Source organism: Cynoglossus semilaevis, chromosome 10 (assembly GCF_000523025.1).
Source record: "Cynoglossus semilaevis isolate Cse_v1.0 chromosome 10, Cse_v1.0, whole genome shotgun sequence".
In the NCBI taxonomy this organism is placed as follows: domain Eukaryota; kingdom Metazoa; phylum Chordata; class Actinopteri; order Pleuronectiformes; family Cynoglossidae; genus Cynoglossus; species Cynoglossus semilaevis.
In genome coordinates this window covers 14,630,385-14,650,692 of record NC_024316.1, presented here as the reverse complement: position 1 = coordinate 14,650,692, position 20,308 = coordinate 14,630,385, and the positions used below count along the sequence as shown (strand labels likewise).

Genomic DNA, 20,308 nt, shown 5'->3' with positions numbered 1-20,308 from the left:
GGGAGAGTGATGATGAGGAGGTGGGAGTCGACTCCATTGAGGGTGAGGGAGAAGAGGAAGGAGAAGAATACTAAAGGGGCAAAGAAGCGACTCTTGCGATAATTAGTGTTAGATGTTGAACGTCTCCAAACAGAAATTGTCACCAGTTTGGCTACTGAAGTGGAAAATGTCAAATTGAAATAAAGTTCTGTGGCACGTGACCTTTTGTATTGTTGTTTTTTTGAGAACAATATTACTTTTTCACAATAAATATATATATTTAGATAAATATATATTCACTGATATTTTTAACATATTTGTTGTATGAAAGCATTAGTTCTTCATGCACTGAAGCTTCACTAAGACACGTAATCATTACATGAACCACATGAACCATGAACCACAGCTACTACAGATTTCTAATGTAATCATTACATGAACCACAGCTACTACAGATTTCTACATCATATGCCTATAAATGGTAATGTTAATTTATATATTAGAAACAGTGCTGACACATCTTTAGACGATGCTGGATTAGTAAAAGGAAATATTAAAGCCTGTTTGGTTCAGTAGGACACTTTATTACCCACCAAAAGTGATACATTTAGGCTATGTTTCCAGTTAGGATTTAATTCCATTTAAAACACTTTCATTTTCATGAAAATGGTTTGGGTTTTTTTTTTTTACAAAAGTATAAAAAGACTAACCCATGTGGGTGGTCGAAAGATGAGCCACCAGATTCAGGCTCACACCGGCTTCTGCTGCAGCAGAGGGCCGTCATCCATGACCCCGGGTCTCCTCAGAAGCTTAGAGAGAACTGAGGATCTCTGAGCCTGGCTGAGCTTCTGGTCTCCAGAGAAAAGGCCGTCCTCCTTCAGAGGTCCGTAGGACTTCAAATGTCTGGTGAGAGGTATGCAAGAGTCCTAGGTTTAACACTGTTATTATCATCACAAAGATAGTTTCCTCTCTGGCATTAACGCAGAGCTTTGTTAAACAAAGCAGGTTTAAAGGCACCACCCGAGCTGCTACTCCGTAGGAGCTGCTGACTAATGTAGGACGTAGCTCTCAGTGTTGCCTAGTTCAGGATATGTTTGGTGCTGATACACTAAAAATGTAATCTGCAAAAAATATATATTTTGAAGGGCCACCTTTTAGGGCTCAATGATTGATTTTAAAGATCATAAAAAAAACTGTTAAACTGTTACATGTGTTTTCCACATTCCCTCTGGCATTTCTCCACAAGGACAAATACTTTCTTTTCCACAAATGTTTAAAAAATGTGACAGGCTAGGTTACACTGCTCTGGTCCCACCCACTGGAAGTTGTGGTTGTTCTCTCCGTGTCTGAGTGGGTGTGGGTATTCTGTGGGAAAGTCTACACTATAAATTGGCCATTGAAATGAATGTTAGCGCGAATGTCTCTATAAGTGGCCGTGTGATGGAAAAAGCAGTAGAAGAAGAATGAATGAATGTTCAAACCACAAAATGTTTCAAGGAGGAAATAATTCTGAAGGAGACGGGGCTATTTGAATGTAAGAAAACAAAAAAAAGAAACTGCCAGATGTTTTTGACTTCCACAAAAAAGACTTCTTACCTGCAGGAATATGGCAGTATCCCTACCACCAGAGCAAACACCAGGACACCCAGTAACAGAGCAATGGCACCTGAGGAGGAAACACCTGGACCTGACACGTACAGGGTTAAAGTCAGTTAGGAATGAAACAGTTGAGAGGTTTTCTTGTATATTTATGTTTCATACCCATCTCTATGTGGACTTTGGCACTGGTACGGCCTAAACTGACGTCATTGGACATGGACACGTTGATACAGTAGACACCGGAGTCATTGAAGAAGTGACGCAGCACCAGCTGACACTCCACAGAAGGCTCCACCACGTTGCACTCAGTGTGAATCGGAGTTAAACACTCGGCATCCAGAATCACACTGCACACCTCCTTAGGAAGACTGGAGCAAAGTGACAATCACATGATTTCAAATTTAAAATATTCTTTAAAAAAGTATGACGGCTGACATGAATGTTTCTCCTTGACAGGACCTACCTTCCCTGGCAGGTGACTGTGATATCCACCACTCTTGGACCCTTTTCTGTTGTTGTCAACACAGGTTTGTCTATTTGTTTAACCGCCACCGTTTCGATGCCCTCTAAAGGTGAAGGTCGCAAGGTCAAGGACAGACACTGACAATCATGATCTTGACTAACTATTGTAATGTCACTCACCAAACACGTCTATGCTGGTACAGAAGGAGCCGTAACGGTAAATCACGCAGTCGTTGTCATCAGTATTCCTCCTGACAACCTTCACCCCTGGAGCTCGTCCTGTCAGAGTCCATAATAATTAGTGAACACATGATTAAAAACAACAACAACATGTGAATCAACTGTGTATTAGAGTAACAATACATGGATGTCTGATGGAATTACTGGACACAGTTAACATGTAATTGGCAAGAATCTGGCGATACAATACGCGCTGCTAAAGATTAACACAGTTAACATGTATTGGCAAGAATCTGGTGATACGATACGATACGTACCACGATACAGGGGCAATGATAGGATATATTCCAATAAACTGTGCTACTATAGGCTACCATATATACCAATATACTGTGCTACTATAGGCTACCATATATACCATATATTGAGGGTTTTTTTTTTACTATTTAAATGCAGGAAAACTCTCAGCATAGTAAACACACAATGTTGTTACATGCTTAACATCAGGTTACTGACATCGGAACAGATGGACCTATATTTGTAATCACTAGAAAATAATTAATAATATTAATATTTGACTGTTAATTGTCAATAAAAATATTAATACGATGTTGTAGATTATCAGTTTGTGGTACAATATTTTCCTAGACTCCTAGTTATAGCCCACATTACAGGTAATGCATACACAGTTCCATATATCCCACTCATGACATGTACGATTGCATTAGTAATAGTAGGTTCTGGGAGTCAGGGGAAATCTGTGTGTATTTTCCACATGAACAATCTACAACAATCACCTGCTTATTTCCTCCTTCCTTTTCTCTCAGTGCACTGAGGATGACACACGGTGAACATGCAAATCTCAACGTTTGATTTTAACACTGCTTCTTATCTGCGTTAAAGATTTCCATCATATTTGCATTTAAGGAAATCAGAGTCACACTCTGCAGTTCGCAGTACAGTACGTTCAACCTTTTGGCTAATGTCAACTAGCTCCACCATGAGGTGAAGTCCAGAACTGTAATAAACGAGGAAAAGGCTGACCTGCATCAACGTCATCTGGTATATGGACAGGTGGAGGAGTGGTGGCCTGGACAAACTGAGAGGTGGAGGCGGTGGGGGCTTCACCTCCAGCAGTGTCCTCCTCTGTGTCTGATGTCGACACTATTACATGGAGGTCAGCCGCCTGGGTGGAGACCACAGGTTTGACTGTGGACAGAAAAGGTTGAGTAAGGTTTCTATTTTATCACATCAGTTTAAGTGAAGATACAATATAACATTGTTAAAGTTGGTAAGTAACAAATGATGGCTGCGTTCAAACCATGTTAAATATACTTATTAAATACAATTTTTTTATTTTAGTCCACCTGTGATGTCCTGGTCCTGATGTGGATTCGGAGCCCGTGTTGGAGCAGCAGCTGTAGGATTACAGGCCTTGTCAGGGATGACAGCCTGGATCATTACTTTAGGTTTGAAGGTTCCAGAGCTGACGTAGGTGTGAGTGACAGTCAGCTCTCTGGATATGAGCGCACCACTCCCATCTGCAAAGTCCCAGTTGAAGGTAATGTCTGCATCACTGAGGTAGTCGCTGGGGTCATGGAGGGCGACGGTGAAAGCGATAGCCCTGTTCTGGATGAAGCGCAGGTCTCCTGCTGCTACGTCGTTGACTTGGTCCATGGTGACCGCAAATGGGATTTGATCTGAGGAGACGGTAGCAGACATTTAGCTGGAGAGCACAGTGGACAGAAGCAGTACCTACTAAGATGTTGGGAAAGTAATGGTTTGAGATATTAGATGTTTCATCATTAGAACATCTTCCATCATATTTTTTATATATTTTTGTTAAAAGGGACTCAATGCATTAGAACACGTGTCAAACTTAAGGCATGGGGGCCAAATGTGGCTCGCCAAGCTGTTCTGTTTTTTCGGTTTCTTTATTACACAGCAATGAACAATATTTGTAGCTTCAATAAATAATAATCAATGTATTAGTCTGTTATGGAGTAGTTACATCTATACAAAAAAAACATTTAAAATGCAGCAATGTCAACTGAAAGACTGTGGGAAGGGGTGGTATTTAAGTCCTCCTACGGTTACGCACACCCCAACTTGAGAACCCATGTGCGACAGCAACAACTGAACTCACCGGTGATGGAGAACTGTGCAGAGGCATATCCCAGAGGAATGAACTTCTGTCTGCTGCGGTAGTGGTAGATGACTACGTCCATGGTGTAGGAGCCCAGTGGGATGTCATCTGTACCAATGGTCAGAGAGGAGGAGGGGCCATCCTCCACCTGCCAGTACTGACCTGTCAGGGGCACAGACATCATTTTTCTTGTGACCAAAGTCTCACAAGTCCCACATTAGTCAATAGAACTGTTTCAATCCTAGTTCAGTCAACCACATATCAAACGTATTTAAGTCAACTAAATATAAATTAGATTCCGTTGACTACATTGCAATGTTTACTTTTTCACATTTATAACATTTATTAACCTCATAAACTCCCACCATCTGACCAACAAACACAACTCTTAATAATTCATAACTTAGATTCCATAAATAAGAGACTACATTTTTATACTCACCCCGGGTTTTCCAGACAAAAACATAATCCGGCTTCTGGTCCTTTATAATTGGTGTTCCATCAGGAAAATCAGCCTCCCACTCCGTGGGCTGGGCTGGATAAACTGGCTCAGACTTGTGGTATTTTGTTCCTGTGGCATTAGAAACAGTCAAGTCAAGGATCACACTATGATCTGGATGATAATGTACAGCCTGCATTAAAAAGTAGTGAAATATATCAATATATTTTAACAAATAAAAATTTGAGGTTTTTTTTCTAATTTATAAAATTTCTAATTTTAAAAATACTTCTATTAGCAGTTAGCACTGTAGTGTTAGACAGCATTTATATATTTTTTTAAAAACTACTTTTTCTAAAATTGCTGGGTTGGGTGGTGTACTGAAATGTCTGACTTGTTACCGTTGATGACGCAGTCTTCGGCCCAAACCACCTCTCCACCAGGCTGCACCCTCTGGTTGTGCGGATACTCTATTTCTATGGTGAACGTGACTTTGGCTCCAGTCAGAGTGGGTGAGTCATTGCCTACATTAAAAGACACCTTTCCACCTGCAAAACAACAAACAGGGCAACATTGGTCTGGTCATGCGTCCTCCGTAGCGTGTACTGTATTTTTACAGTATGTGGTCAGTAAAATAGTATCCAGTAGGTACAGAAGTATCCAGAAATGAAATGAAATAGACAGATATAATATTTTACTACACAGTTACCAATTATATCAATTTTGTAAATTGTGTTTTTTATACACAGTTTTATTATATCAATTTTGTAAATTGTGTTTTGTTGTTTTTTGTTTGTTTTTGTAAACACTAACGTCTGCTAACGTTGCTAACGAAGCTAATATTGCTAATAAAACTATTCTAAGGTACCTTTCCAGGAGTCTTTGTACCGTGGATCTCCGTCTTTCCAGACTGGATACATCTTGGTGTTCCATGATGGATAACGGATGAACTGGTTTTTGGGCCCTTTGTTTTATAAAAAAGAAAATGACATTATTAATAATAACAACACGAACAGATGGATGATAATCGTGTAAATTATTAAACAGAGCTGCTGCTGTACCAATGAAAGTGTTCTCTTCCTTCAAAATATTCTCAAATCTCTCCAATCCTACTCATGTGATGTTCAGCTGAGTGAGTGTGTGCGTTCATGCATGTGTGTGTGTGTGTGTGTGTGTGATCGTATCACTGTCTTAGGGATAGAATAAAAACCCAACAACAGATTTATTGTAGTCACGGTGTTGAATCAAGGTTCTAGTCTTTCCAGATGACTTCAGAGAGTCAGACTTTTCATGTCACATGTTTTTCAAGGCTGGCATCAAAATATTAAAGACTTTTCTTTTTTATATTTAATTCAAAAGTTTAAAAAATCCCGCACAGCACTTTGATGTGAACAGGTCAAATTCTTTCATTTACTCTCATGCATGAGTGACCAAAGAGGTCATGGGGGAACGACAGAACAAAGTCTTTAAACAAAAAAACTGGACCAGTCTGTAGACATGTACACTTGCATCCTGGGAGGTTTCTTTTTTATTTCAACTTAAAATAATTATTAATTTAACAAATTCAAATGCTTGTTAATTGATATCAAAAGTAACATATTAATCAACACCAGGTCTGTGATAAATTAATTCTAATGAGGTTTAGACCTTCTGCTTCATGTCCCCTGGCTGCGGCTCAACAGTAATTATGTGAATTACTTTAAGTAAAGAGGATTTTCTCCAAAATCACAGCTTTGATGTTACAGACACACTTCCACTGTTACAGTTCAAACGAGTGATTAATTCAGTTTTTTTGCTCCATTCCTGGCTGATGTTCTGTTGTACTTACTTGCCACAGTGTGTGAAACGACCCCCAGCAGCAGCAGGAGCAGCAGGAGTAGAACAGCAGGAGTCCACATCGTCAGCTCAGCCCACCACCACTGAATGAAAAGTCCCTTTGGTGAGAGGCTGCAGACTGAGGAGAGGCTTTATAAACTCCCTGATGTCTGAGCCCACGTGGTGTATTAGCAAAAAAAAAAATCAGATTTAGGGCAACTTAGTTTGAATGAGTATTTACAGTAAAGACAGATTACAGTTGCTCATACAGTAAATAATCATGTCAGAAATGCAAATAACGGCAAATGACTGCGTCACGAGTCCAAAGTCGACGTGGATGAACTGAACAAGGAGAACGGTTGTAAGTCGACATCAACATATGCAGCTGAGAGTCAGCCCTCATTTAATAAAATTGGAGACAAAATGATTAGATATAGACAGAAACATCACTTATGATGTTAAATAAATTTAAATGTTATTTTTTTCAATTTCCTACGCCAACTTCCTTGCATCTTAAGTCAGTGTGGGTCCAAAAGGCATGCAGCAAACGTTACTTTTTGTAAAGACTACATAAGTAGAAATCATGAGGTCAATACTGTTCATATAATGTGCAAACACACTTTTAAATGTCTGCATTTAAAAGAGGAAATATAGCAGGGAGTCATTGATCTATGCATCATTATCACAAAGGCCACACATTCCACTCAGTGAGGCCGTGTCTTGAGGCAGAAACGGGAGGAATGCAGCATTATTGAGGATTACAGACGCTCTTGTGACTCCCTAAATTTATCCGGCTTTGTCCTCCTTCACCAAAAGAACTAAAAAGTCACTGTGTTAAAAGATTTGTTTCTGTCTACGTATCATATGCCAAATTGTTACACCTTTTAAACCTCTTTTTAAACAATGTCAGCATTCACAGCAAAATCCAGCTCAGACCTGATTCACCTGCTGCTGTGTGGACCATGAACCTGCTCCACTTCTCTAAAACTTCACCCCTGACAAATCCACGGTTCAACCTCATGATGGAGTTATCATTTGAAATGTGAAATATCTGCAGAAAAAAGGAAGGGAAATTAATTAAGTGACAACCCTGTTTCACTTTGTTTAACAAAAAAGTGTTTTTATATATTGCCTGAAAATTAAACCAACGTTTTAGCACAAATGGTTTCATGAGCAGGTGTACTGCTAACTGATATTAAGATTATAAACGCATGTGACCTACAAGCATTCATGCAGTGCTGCATAAGATACCTTAATGCTACTGTGATTGAAATGACAGCGTGGCCTACAGACTACTTTAGAGAGTAAAGTAGTCTAATGCTGCTGCCTTAAAAATCATGAAACCTGCCACAGTTATTTATTTAAAATTTTCATTAAAACGATTTGTTTCCAGTTCATAAATGCACTCTCTATAAGAATCCTTTGTGTTTTGTATCCATTTTATTTCGCCGCTCTCAGCTTATTCCAATATCATATTTAAAAAGTTACTGCGTGTGGTTGGACTGTAGTGTGTCAGTCTGACCTGTGAGCGGCGCTGTGAGCTAGAGTCGCTGTTGAAAAGGAAAGAGCGGCTACTCTTTGATTGGAGGAAGTACAATAACAAAGAAAGATGGCTGAAGTGGTGGAGCTGCAGAAACTGAAGGTGGGTTTAGATTAAAATATAAATTTTAATCATATAAACCCGTAAGTTAAATGTGTTTTGACTGTATTTCAGACTTTGTCAGTGTTAAGATTTAACAGTGAAGTTTAAGGAGTAGACTCGATGTTAGGGTAAAAATCGTGTGCGAAGGACCGGCGTGTGATCACGCTGCTCTTTCACCGGCACACCTTCAGGTTAGACTGGTATTAGGCGTGGAAAATGTAAACTCTAGGTTTGACATTTAGATGTAATCTAAAAGGAAATTGGACAAACATTATATCCATGACCATAGTTAAAGCCAAATTTCACAATTACAGCCGGAAATCCGCGCGATGGACTGATATGAGGAGTATACTCGACACGCATTTAATGTTTCTAATTTATCTTAAAAAATAGACTTAATAAAGAAAATTAAAACGGGATATATTAATCTTTTTAAAGATTTGCACATCTTTTAAAACTGTAGTGCAACTAATCAGCTGCTTTGATAAATAAAATATACCCCAACACGTACGATGAAAGGTCAAAACGTACTAAGAAATATATAGAGTCGTTACGATAATAACAAAGTTATTTCTCTACATATATTTTTCATTTTGGTATAAACATTCCTGCAAAAGATGTTTCCTGGTCTCTTTCGCTCCAAGTAAAATTAGCAACTTTGACTGAAATCGAATTCCTTTCAAATTCTTCCAGATTTTGGAAAAGAAAATTGTAGAAGATGAGGACAGGAGTGAACCATGATTTGGTTTAAAATTATGAAATTATTTATGATTTTCTTCTTGTTCTCTGGTTTTTTCGCAGCTTGCTGAACTGAGGCAAGAGTGTGAAGCCAGAGGTCTGGAAACCAAAGGAAATAAAGGGGAGCTGATAGCCAGACTGCAGGCCTACCTGGATGAACATGGTGAGGATGTAAAACCACACACCACAGTGCTATATTTGTGAAGTACATTTAGTTTTTGTGTAGTAAGTAGTAAACTGTAAGCTCTTATATACTACTTTTTCATTTTTTAATGTCTATTTTCACCTGTTACTTTTTTTCTTGCTGAAAATTCCTTTGTTTCATGATCCAAACAGAGGAAGATGTTGATGTTGATGATGTGTTGGCCGAGGATACTGAGGTAATGTGATTGTTACCTTTTTTTGGGCCAAACCCCTGATATTTATTTCTTTACTACAGCATGATGTGAATTTGTGTTTAATTATTCTGTTTTTCTCTTTTAGGACTTCACTAAAGAGGCTGCTGACAACATAAAGGTTGACAAGGATCCTGAACCTGTGGAGTGTGAGAAGTGAGTGTTTTTTTTTTACATTATGTTAATGTAATCCTGAGTTGGTAGGTAACATCTGTTTTATATATAAAAAACCGATTACGTCCTAATTGTTGAATTCTGTGACAAAATGACTTTCTTCAGAACTGAAGAAAAGACAGTGGTGAAAATAGCTCCTTCATCATCCGCCAGTGACGTATGTACCTAAGTATCTAAATTTGATGCTATGTGATTCAGAATGAGCTGAGCAAAACTGTAATGTGTTTGGCTTCTTTCAAGCAGAGACTGCAGAAAAGAGCTGAACGTTTCAGCGTGCCTGCGACTTCAGAAAGCAAAAAGGCCATACGTGCAGCCAGGTGAGAAACAAAACAATATCTGTACATCAACGCCCTCACATCTTTGTCCTGCTAACCAATGAATGCTGGAGTTCAACTGTAATTAAAGCGTTTTCTACCCACAGGTTTGGTTTACCCACAGACAATGCCAGTCCTGCTCCAGGTGACTCTCTCTCTCTCTCTGCTCCATAACTGTGTTTAGAAAATATATATGTCCTGTAATCCCTCAACTAACCTTCTGTCTTTTCTTCATTTTCCCCGTTCTTTATCCACAGGTCTTGTTGCCAACAGTAAAGCTCCTGTAAGTGTTGCAAAAAAAGTAATTTATTTGACTGTAATATTTACCAATCTTTCATCTTTTGAACCAACTGATTATTTCTCTCCTAAAGGTGAATATGGATCAGCTGAAGAAGAGAGCAGAAAGATTTGGCATGAATGTTTCATCCATTTCAAAAAAGGTGATTAACAGCAGTACTTTTCTTTAAATTGCATGGATATCTGCCCTAAATTTTGATTTAAGAAAGTGTATCTGCAAAATTTTACTAAAGGAGAAAATAATCTTTATATATATATATATTTATTTTTAAGATTTTACCTCTGTTGAAAAAGATCTCAGGGTGACAACAATGTTGTTTTTTCAGGTGGAGGAGGATGAGAGGCTGAAAAAGAGGAAGGAGAGGTTTGGGATCATGACAAGCGCAGGCTCACAGGTTGCAGTTGATGTTGAGGTAATCTCTTGCCTTTTTATTCACTGCACACTCATTTGTTTATAAAAGTATTGCGAATGAACTTGTGTGGTCAGCTGCAGTTTTAACACCATGTGTTATCTAAACTTTGAGAATGTGAGAATGCAAAAAATGTAAATGTAAAAAAAGGAAATATAAACATTTTCCTTTTTTCTCTCTACAGGCAAAGAAAGTGAAGCGTGCCGAAAGATTTGGAAAAGTGTAAATAGTGTTTTGGAGTAAATCTTTTTTGTAAAGTCTTTCCATGACTGTTCAAGAGAGACGTAAAATAACACCAATAAGATTTCCATAAATCAGCTGTGCAGTTAAATACATTAGGTTCTAATTCACTCATGTCAGTGGTTAGTATTTATTCAGTCACCTCAGTCATCATTGGAACAAGGTTTTTACTATTCTTTTTGACGGTTGTTTTATTTACTCCTATGTTATCATAATTTTCCCCTCCATTGGACTAGAATAATAGCCTCTAAAGTTCCAGCATACAGTTATCTAATAAATCTCAGCCATTTCAGCAGCACTCAAGTGCAGTCCTTCTCTCCTAACAAATAAAAGCAGCTACTTCAGAGTAAAAACCTCTGTTATTTTGAAGTATTATCTCACCTTTAAATTAAATGAAGGGAATGATGTTTCTGATTTATATCTGTGGTCCCAGTAACCATTGTCCGAGTTAGGAGTTTACGTGATTTAACAAATTAAAACTAAATATGCAATTGTAGCATCCGCTATATGATAAAAATCACTTCTCATGTCTTCTTTATTCTCCAACTACTCAACCATACATACATATACCACAGCTTAATATCCAGTTCACTGTTGTGGTAAAACTCTTGTATTTAACTGTACTATGGATTTTATCTGATAACCTGCTTGGTTTTGTTTGTTTTTTATTTGAGGTTACTGTTGGTAAACTGCTCTGGATATCTGTCAATTTTCTAATTGAATGTGATTTGAAATAAATGGCTCTGATTTTTCCACATTTGTTTCTGTTCTGTCTTGTTCTTTTGTACAATATGTCATTGTAACACCCGCTGTTTAAAAAAAAAAACATAACCTACTTTAAGAGTAGATATTTTTAGAAGTGAGCCCAGTTCATTAATAATATGCAACCTCAGGAGAATATAAGGGACCGCAATCAGTTCTCTGACCGTAAAATCGGCAGTTTCTTATTATTACAAGATACTGAGAAATTTAAGGTTCTGATGTTTACAAAAAGTCACTGTCGTTAATGTTGATAGTTTTAAAAAATGTTATTAAATTATTTTTTATAGGCTCAAAACATCTAATTAGCAGACCAACACCAAAACCGTGCATCAATGTGAGTGAAAGTAGTACAGACCAAATAGGAAACTTACATCTGCACATAGCATCTATTATTTATGCCGATAAATATGAACATGCTTCCTTCATTTGGAAAATATGTTCTTTACATAAATTCTTACTTTATATTTTTCACAAACAAATGACACAAACCAAAGGCCGGCCTGTACTTCTTCATAGAACACTAAAAATTCTATTCCTGTTAGAAAAAGTAGATATACAAATACAAGTTTTCAAAATATAAAGAACACTATTAGGATACATACCTTCAACACAACACGTTTCCTTAAGAATCAGTATGAATTAATTAGGGAGGACAACACATTAGTATAACGGCGGGAATTTCACTGCCACCTGCCGGTTATAGTTGAAACAATGAAACCAACAATAAGCGCCCTCCACTACAGTCTTGGCTGTGACGTATGTTCCTGTGACGCAGAGAAATTTTAAACTCCTGTCCTTCTCAGTAATGGCTGCTTCGTTTCGTTCTCTCCCTACAAGCAGTAACAACAAATGGTACTACACCCGGCAGCAGATCGACGACAGCCCATCTCGGCGAGCTGGACTTGACCCGGACAAAGAGCTGTCGTACAGACAACAGGCGGCCAACCTGCTCCAGGACATGGGACAGCGGCTCAATGTGTATCTTTTGTCGCCTCAGTTAGCTTTCGCGGTTAGCATCAAGGCTAATAAGGTGTCGCTGCTCTCGTGTTGCCGGTTCGGCCAAGGACGCCCTCAATTCATGTTACTGTCCTGATTTTTAGCACTATATTTTCCACCGCTACTTATTCAGTTATATAGTCTAGTGAGAATGTTGATGTACGAGGGCACAGCAACGTTATGTGAGCTAAGTGTCGTTGTTTTAGGATAAGCGGGGCCGCGCAGGCCTGCGTGTCTGCAAAGGCCTGCAGCACTTCAGCGTAGTTATTCGTTATTGTTGAAAACATTTACCTGGATTAAATGCATACCCGAGGGCAACGTGTCGGGTGTAGAATACCTATGTTTCAATTTTTTGTTTTTAGTGATACAATTTTAGAGCCAACGATTTTGTTTTTTGTTAAACCGCAGTTTCCGGCTAAAGTGTAAATCCTGTGCAACTAGACGCGGAGCTACTCGGACATTTGGTTGTTGTAGTGTGAAAAGTTTTATTGTGTTGTGCTTAATACGGACGCGCTACGCTCACCAAATCGTTTGTTTTACAATTCTTCAAAACTGAGCAGGCAAAATTGTTTTATATTCAGTATATGTTGGCAGTGGCGTACACAAAACAATATATAACTATTAACGAACTAACTCAGCGCTCAGCAGAGTGTGCGTCTTGTTGTTTTCGTTACCCGAAAAAGTTCGTGTTCTTTGTTTACATCAGGAGTTGTTATTCCCCCTATGAAGATTGCCTTATATATCTCTTGGTTTTATCCTCATCTTTTGTGGGTATAATTTGGGCATTTGATGGCTGTCAAGTGTTGTTTCTAAAACTATCCCACAATGTTGCTGTTGGAGGGAAATGAGGGTGAGGCGAGAGACCATAAACCGAGTAACTTTACACCTTCTGTGCAGTGCAGATTTAACTTGAAAGTAAGAAAGCTGATGAGCAGGACATCAAATCTGTTTCTGTGCGGCACTGCTCCTGATTCAGCCAATATATGCTAACTATATACCTGCTTTATTATTAGGCATTGGTTGGACACAAAAATAGAAACGCGTGTTCATGTGCTCTTTCCATAACACATCTAGAGCTGTTACTGCCATTTAAGCATGACTGAATGTGTTGCTTTTGAGATTTTTTCTTAACTCAACAAACACCAGGTCCCAACTTACAATTAACACAGCCATCGTCTACATGCATCGATTCTACATGATCCAGTCGTTCACCAGATTTCACAGAAATGTAAGTAAAGTATAGAAAACTTAAATTACCCTTTACCTTTGCCTTTCAAATGTCCTCTCCTAAGTAAATTACCCTTTGCCTTTCAAATGTCCTCTCCTAATTTTCATTTCTTTCCCCATATAAGGTCATTGCTCCTGCTGCACTCTTTCTTGCTGCAAAGGTGGAGGAGCAGCCCCGTAAACTTGAGCATGTTATCAAAGTGGCTCACGCATGCCTAAATCCTCAGGATCCGTCACCAGATGTACGCAGTGATGTAAGTACACGTTGGCTGATGATATCGACAGCTGCACCATTTAAAATACTCTTGCTTGATTGGTAGACTTTTGTGTCACTAATATGAATGTAAGTGTGGGTTTCTCCTCAGTATGACCATTTGGCTCTAAATCTGTTTTCTGCAGTTGGAGGAAAAATAACTTTAAAGTATTAAGTCTCAACACTGATTTGGTTGATGTACCTAGAGAAGTTAAAATTTCTTGTTTACTTGCATGTGAAAATGCATTCAATCGTCAAAAAGTCATTATTTTATTCTTTCCCCAGATGTGCAGGGTTTGTTTTTTTTTTTACGAAGATTGAGAAAATAAGACACAATCTGAGACTGTCGGTTTTCAGTCATCCAGTAATGTGATGTCTGTTACATGAAAAACAAGAGCATCAGTACAGCCTTTGTATTGTCAGAAAACTGTAAATGTAAGGCAAGGTAAATATTTTTGACCAACAAACAGGTGGTCCTTGATTTCAATTGTATTCAGATGAATTTTCAGTTTCTTTTCATTCATACCGACAAACCACAAAGTGTGCGCCGATGCTCTTGTTCATCTATGGATGGAGGGCGCCCAGTGAGTAATGTGCCTGTCCTCTCAACCTCAGGCCTACCTGCAACAAGCCCAAGACCTGGTCATTCTTGAGAGCATTATACTCCAGACCTTGGGTAAGTTGGGAAGGATGAGCTGGTACCCGTGATTTTGTTTCCCTCCCATAAAGGTGTGGTTGGAAAAACGGCGCTAACCATTTGTTACATTTGCCCACAGAGAGCAGACATGCAGTTAAAGGTGCTGGACAATGACATCCACGCTTCATTGTAGCATTCTGTTAAGCCACTGGCAAACCATCACATGTCTCTACTTTGCTTCTTTTCAGCCATTAATCTTCAACATTTTCTTTTTTTTAATGTTTGAGACTTTTTTTTTTTTAGGCATTGAAATGATATGCTGCATTGACCGATTGACTGCTTGGTCTGGTGCCATATTTTCAACACCAGAAAAGAAGAAAATGACAGTGACATGATTGAACTAATTGTTATAAACTGACCTGGAAGTTTCAGAACTAATGGACGAACAATACCCAGTTTGTAAAGAAAGAAACATTCCTCCCACTTTTTAGATGTTTTAAGGTTAAAAAAAATCTCCTTTTCACTCTTGAATTTAATTTTTTGATTTTCAGGAGCCTTTGTATATTGTTGTTACCATTGAATTGAAAATACTCTTTTGCCATGGATATTGACTGGCTTTCACCGGTAATTACTGAATGCTAATTTACTCTCTGACGGCTTTTTTTTTCTTTTTCTTTGCAGCTTTTGAAATTACCATCGATCATCCACACACTCATGTTGTCAAATGCACGCAGTTGGTCAGAGGTAAGCCTCAGGTGGTCAGTTTTGAAGGAATCTTTTTGTCTTTGTGCTTGATATTAATATGGCATGAGTTCAAAATTGTAATGTTCAATCACACAAATCATTATTTAAGTAAAAATTGAGAGTGAGAAGGGAAAGGGTTTGGCGTTTTCTCAAAAATCTTTGAAATCTCTTGAGCTTTTTCACACTGCAGTTTGTTCACGTTAAACATTCTTCAATCCACAGCACAGAGGGAAAGTTATATGCTTCAGACATCTTATAGAGCAATGCATATATGTTATCTCTTTGTTTATTCACTGTACATTCCACACACTTGTGAGATGAAATGTAAACAAGGCAGTGAAAAAAACAATTCCACCTTCAATACCAGACACTTAAATATCCTTCCTTAACAATTACACCTTTGTTTTTGTTGCACTAATAAAAAATGAACTTCACTGAAAGCGCATTGCTTATCGTGCACATTCGTTTAATTAACGTTCAGTTCTTTGTTCTCTTGTTGTTGATTTAGCAAGTAAGGATTTGGCCCAGACCTCATACTTTATGGCTACCAACAGGTACAGTGACAAATCACCAGAGAATTTGTTAAGATTCTTTTACAGTTGTTATATTAAATATATTGTTTTTTTTTCTGTGTCCTCTCCCCTTTTGTCACATAGTCTCCACTTGACCACATTCTGCCTGCAGTACAGCCCACCTGTCGTGGCCTGTGTGTGCATCCACCTGGCCTGCAAATGGTCCAACTGGGAGATTCCCGTTTCCACAGATGGCAAACACTGGTGGGAGTATGTGGATCCCTCAGTTACTCTAGAACTGCTGGATGGTATGTGCTGTAGTACTTTCCCCCTCCCCCGCCCCTTGAACAGCATTTGTTAGACTAATTTTGGAAACTATGCAACTATGGATCTATTTACTGGGTATAATCTCTGACAGAACTAACCCACGAGTTCCTGCAAATTCTGGAGAAAACACCAAGTCGTTTAAAACGGATTAGAAATTGGAAGGTACAGCAACAGCAACTTCTTATACAGTGTACAAAGCACTGTCATCATTTTATTTCATTCCTCAAATCTGATTATTCTTTTTTTTATCTTCTCCCAGGCTGGAGGTCAAACTCCCAAAGTCAAACCAAAAGTCCAGGAAGAAGGAGACCAGCGGGACACTATGATGAGCATGATCTCGATGGCGTCATCAGAGACGACTGTTGCTGGCCTGATGAGCCTCTCCGCGCCGCCATCTGCATCTTCCTCATCTGTTGGTGATAAGGAGAGGACGGCATCTGACAGTGCTCAGACTTGGAGTGGTAAAGGTCAGGCTGCTCCTGAGCAGCTGCAGCAGACGCAGCCGAACCACGAGGTCCACACCCCAGCCAAGGTGTCACTGAGTGAGTACCGTGCCAAGAATGCAGATGTTCTGGCCGCCCAGAAAAGGAAACTGGAGAACATGGAGGCTAGTGTGAAGAGGGAGTACGCCAACGCTGCGCAGGCCCTCATTGGTCAGCAACAGAAGAAGGACAAGCAGCAGCAGCCCCACAATCACCAACAGTCCAGTTCGTCCTCTTCTGACATGTCCAATCCTTCACCCATAATACTGAAAATTCCCCTAGAGAAGGAGAGGCATGACAGAAGTTCACTGAAAATGCGTTTTCCTGTTGCAGGAGGAGGTGGCAGCGGACACAGCAGTAACTCCCGTGGTCAGGATCAGGATATCAAAGTACGTATACGGGTACCTGAGAAGCAAAGGGGAACCGGAGAGGAGGTCAAAATCCGAGAAAAGCACAGAGATCGGTCGAACCATCACCACCACCACCATCCGCATCACCACCATTCCTCCTCCGGCACTGCCTCCCTGTCCTCTTCTCATAAACACTCGTCTAGTTCCAGTGGTGCAGCAGGAAGTAGCAAAAAGGTGCCCAGTGACTCATCCAGAACGAGCTCTTCATCTTCGTCTACGTCACGAAAGAGGACGCACTCCCAGGACCCGACGGCGGTTTGTCATACCGCTGCGAAACTCGGCAAGTCCTCTCGGAACCCCTACCAGCTACCGTCCCTGTCTTCCTCTTCTGGACAAACTCTAGGACACGGTCCTGACATTCTACCAGCCTTGGGTCTTCCCCTTCACCAAGGGAGCTATTCTCACTCCAAAAGTGACAAATCAGATACTAATGGACACGGAGCGGCGGGTGGAGCCCAGTCAAATGAGTACCAGGACACTTTTGACATGCTGAACTCTTTACTGAGTGCTCAGGGTGTCCAGCCATCCCAGCCGTCTATGTTTGACTACAGGTCTCAATACGGGGACTATCGGTACAGCGGTGCCTCCAGAGTCACCAACCCCAGACCTCCACCACTGCCTTCGGACCCACCTCCACCACTGCCACCCTTACCCAAATAAGTTCCTGGTCAGGGGATGTTGTGTACATTATGCTTGACATCACACAAAAGACATACTCTTAGCAAAAACCCCTATCAATGTTTTTTTTTGTATTACTATTTTTTTAGGTTGTGTTGGTGTGCACATGTTTTTTCAATAGTGTGGCAATAATGAGAGGCTTCAAAAGCCTTAAAAAAATAAGGAAAATGTGACCGGAAAGTGTAGATATTTTTCTCCTTTTATTGATTTTAAACAAATGCAATGATAAGACTTGATTACTGTATCGAAGGGAGTCATCATCATCATGGAATTACCAGGAAACTAAAAGATTTCCATCACATACTTGTGAGATCTTATGCATTGTTTTTTTTATGTTTCTAGTATGTTATTTATTAATTGAAAACTTTTTTTTTTTTTTTTAAATGCCTCTCCATACCTTAACAATGCTTTTCCCTCCATGTTGTTTTTGGGCAGAGCTGTAATTAATTCTTGAGAAGGACTGTACAGGCTTGTTTGAGAGTGTATGTCTCCAAAGCCATCTTTTTAATTCCTTTTTCTTTTTGAAAAATGTTCTTTAAAAAAAAACCAGCCATAACCTTTTTACCCCTTTTTTAATTTTTTTTAACCCATCACTGGTGTATGTTTAGATTTCCTCCAATATTTGGTAAAAAAAGTGTATAAAAATTGTAAAAAGGTTTTAAAACAAACATGAAATATTTTTTACATTTTGTTATAAAAAATGCTAAGAGAGATGTACTTTTGTTTTTAAAATTTGTGCTGCAGTCATTGTTTTAAATGGTTGTAAAATATTCATATTCAGTGCTCAAATACTTACACTAAAGAATGCCGTTTTTAAATGAGAATATACGTTTGTGATTTATGAAAAGGTTCAGAGAATTCAATCATATCTACTCATTTTAGTCACCATAAAAAACTACCAGCAAAAAAACAAACAAAAACCTGTACAGACTAAATTGGTGTTTTGACATCACTACATTTAAAGACAAAGAAAATAATGGATACAGAATTTCATTCTTACACTAGAAGAGTGAGTTCCTGTTACTGGTGTTCACTTTGTGGTGACCACGTCCTCCACAGTGTATGACCAAGTGTCCACAATATTGTTCATCAAAGATCCTCAACCTGTCATTATGGTCGTCTTTTGTTTTTATTTTTCCAGTGGTAAACCAGCGTATGCAGTCTCCATTCATGCTGGTTTAATTCATTAATGTCAAGTTGTGTTTGTGCTCCCGTCTGTTTCACACGGCTGTGGTTTTTTTTTTGTTTTTTTTTTTTTTTTATCACATGCAACAATTCATCAGGTGTTTACACGTTCAGAGTTTGTCATGTTATACATGCCTATACAACATACCTCCACTACATGGCTGTGATTATAAGGAAATTGTGAGGATAAAGTGCACAACTGTAACTGTTCAGAATTCTTGTTTAAAATTTGTGTTAGAGCAAATTAGTGGAAGAGGTCCTATTTATTGGTGAGAAAATTGGGTGCCGTCTGTATATTTGCTCACGTATTGAGCTTTGTATGGTTTTGATTGTTAAGTGTTACTGCTTTCAAACTTTTTAAAAAAAATTTTAATTACAAGTACCTGATCTGTAGGAGATTAATGATGCAGTAAAACAAATTGGCCATTAAAATGTTTTTGTCCCCTCGACACAAAGGAATTGTGCTGAGCGAGGACAGCTCTTTGCTCAGAGGTTTATAAGTTCTTGTAACAGGTAAACAGTTAATGCACTGAACATTTATCTGCATAGCGATACCCACAATGCAGATAACAAAGTGTTATGAGTAATGTTGTTTGACTTTGGGGGAAAAAAAAGTTCACCATAACATTGCTTTTGTTGGCATTTTTCATTAAATTCCCCCATTACATGATCGTTACATTATGCTGTGAGAATGTTGTACAGAAAGACAAATTCCATGATAAACCCATCTGTGAAAAAAAATAACAGAAGACACTCATGCAACCTATCAATGCAAAATCACAGCGGAAAAAAACTATTTGTTTCAATTTTTTTCTTTATCTCTCGGTGTTTTGGTGACACTCAGGTCTGAAAATGTTTTTTTCTTTTTTTAATTCAGCTAAAAGTGTTACACGTCCTCAAAAGTTTTAGGACAGCTGTGGTTTTTATGATGCTACTGAAAAAGTCTTGGTGTAAAATCTTGGTATACTCTGAAATAGAAGCATTGAACAAATGAGTAATAAAGATTTTAAGAAATATGTTTTGAATGAATTAAGATTGCTTTGTGTCACTTTGTCTGAGAAACGTGAAGTTGTTTGTACAGGGGAAAATAAAAAAATTTTGAAATTTGAACAGAACCATTGGAGGATTTCCCTATGATGTGTTGGAATTTCTGTTTGGTGTTTGTTTGCTTGGATAATGATGGACACTATTTTTATTTTATATTTTGGCTCATCATTCACCTGCAAGATACCTCTGATCAGTTCCTCTCTTCTGGCCTCTCAAAT

The 20,308-nt window shown here is 38.7% G+C and overlaps 3 protein-coding genes across 7 annotated transcripts; 2 read left to right on the top strand and 1 right to left on the bottom strand.

The window, feature by feature from the left end:
• Nucleotides 1-430: 430 nt before the first annotated feature.
• On the bottom strand, nt 431-6,717 carry pmelb (premelanosome protein b). The gene is made up of 12 exons (XM_008319021.3): nt 6,634-6,717; nt 5,674-5,769; nt 5,207-5,353; nt 4,809-4,937; nt 4,367-4,528; nt 3,588-3,920; nt 3,265-3,429; nt 2,221-2,319; nt 2,042-2,144; nt 1,741-1,946; nt 1,576-1,666; nt 431-882 (listed from the first exon to the last, which is right to left on the bottom strand). Exons 1-12 carry the CDS (start codon nt 6,701-6,703, stop codon nt 729-731), a joined length of 1,755 nt encoding a protein of 584 aa, XP_008317243.1. The 5' UTR covers nt 6,704-6,717; the 3' UTR covers nt 431-728.
• Nucleotides 6,718-8,135: 1,418 nt separating this feature from the next.
• Nucleotides 8,136-11,587, top strand: sarnp (SAP domain containing ribonucleoprotein). Of its 2 annotated transcripts, none has more exons than XM_008318981.3 (11): nt 8,136-8,262; nt 9,064-9,163; nt 9,337-9,380; nt 9,484-9,551; nt 9,675-9,726; nt 9,813-9,886; nt 9,991-10,028; nt 10,141-10,166; nt 10,255-10,323; nt 10,507-10,593; nt 10,775-11,587. In XM_008318981.3, exons 1-11 carry the CDS (start codon nt 8,230-8,232, stop codon nt 10,814-10,816), a joined length of 633 nt encoding a protein of 210 aa, XP_008317203.1. In that variant the 5' UTR covers nt 8,136-8,229; the 3' UTR covers nt 10,817-11,587. The 2 variants fall into 2 exon arrangements, with proteins under 2 accessions (XP_008317203.1, XP_008317201.1); XM_008318979.3 differs by having other exon boundaries at nt 9,810-9,886.
• Nucleotides 11,588-12,314: 727 nt separating this feature from the next.
• Nucleotides 12,315-20,158, top strand: ccnt1 (cyclin T1). Of its 4 annotated transcripts, XM_008318984.3 has the most exons (10): nt 12,315-12,570; nt 13,735-13,816; nt 13,941-14,069; nt 14,684-14,744; nt 15,387-15,449; nt 15,949-16,003; nt 16,106-16,269; nt 16,380-16,450; nt 16,548-16,995; nt 17,104-20,158. In XM_008318984.3, the coding sequence occupies exons 1-10, from the start codon at nt 12,398-12,400 to the stop codon at nt 17,838-17,840; spliced, it is 1,983 nt and encodes a 660-aa protein (XP_008317206.1). In that variant the 5' UTR covers nt 12,315-12,397; the 3' UTR covers nt 17,841-20,158. The 4 variants fall into 4 exon arrangements, with proteins under 4 accessions (XP_008317206.1, XP_016891795.1, XP_008317204.1 ...); XM_017036306.2 differs by having other exon boundaries at nt 15,952-16,003; nt 16,548-20,158; XM_008318982.3 differs by having other exon boundaries at nt 16,548-20,158.
• The last annotated feature ends 150 nt before the right edge of the window (nt 20,159-20,308 follow it).

Excerpts from the sequence above, each read along its gene's own strand:
- ccnt1 (XM_008318982.3), top strand. The coding sequence starts at position 12,398 with ATGGCTGCTTCGTTTCGTTCTCTCCCTACAAGCAGTAACAACAAATGG. Across the intron at positions 13,817-13,940 it reads TCACCAGATTTCACAGAAAT|GTCATTGCTCCTGCTGCACT; the intron begins GTAAGTAAAGTA and ends TCCCCATATAAG. Across the intron at positions 14,070-14,683 it reads CACCAGATGTACGCAGTGAT|GCCTACCTGCAACAAGCCCA; the intron begins GTAAGTACACGT and ends TCTCAACCTCAG.
- sarnp (XM_008318979.3), top strand. The coding sequence starts at position 8,230 with ATGGCTGAAGTGGTGGAGCTGCAGAAACTGAAG. Across the intron at positions 9,887-9,990 it reads AAGGCCATACGTGCAGCCAG|GTTTGGTTTACCCACAGACA; the intron begins GTGAGAAACAAA and ends TTCTACCCACAG. Across the intron at positions 10,167-10,254 it reads TTGCCAACAGTAAAGCTCCT|GTGAATATGGATCAGCTGAA; the intron begins GTAAGTGTTGCA and ends TCTCTCCTAAAG.
- pmelb (XM_008319021.3), bottom strand. The coding sequence starts at position 6,703 with ATGTGGACTCCTGCTGTTCTACTCCTGCTGCTCCTGCTGCTGCTGGGG. Across the intron at positions 2,320-3,264 it reads ACCAGATGACGTTGATGCAG|GACGAGCTCCAGGGGTGAAG; the intron begins GTCAGCCTTTTC and ends GGACTCTGACAG. Across the intron at positions 1,947-2,041 it reads ACAGTCACCTGCCAGGGAAG|TCTTCCTAAGGAGGTGTGCA; the intron begins GTAGGTCCTGTC and ends ACTTTGCTCCAG.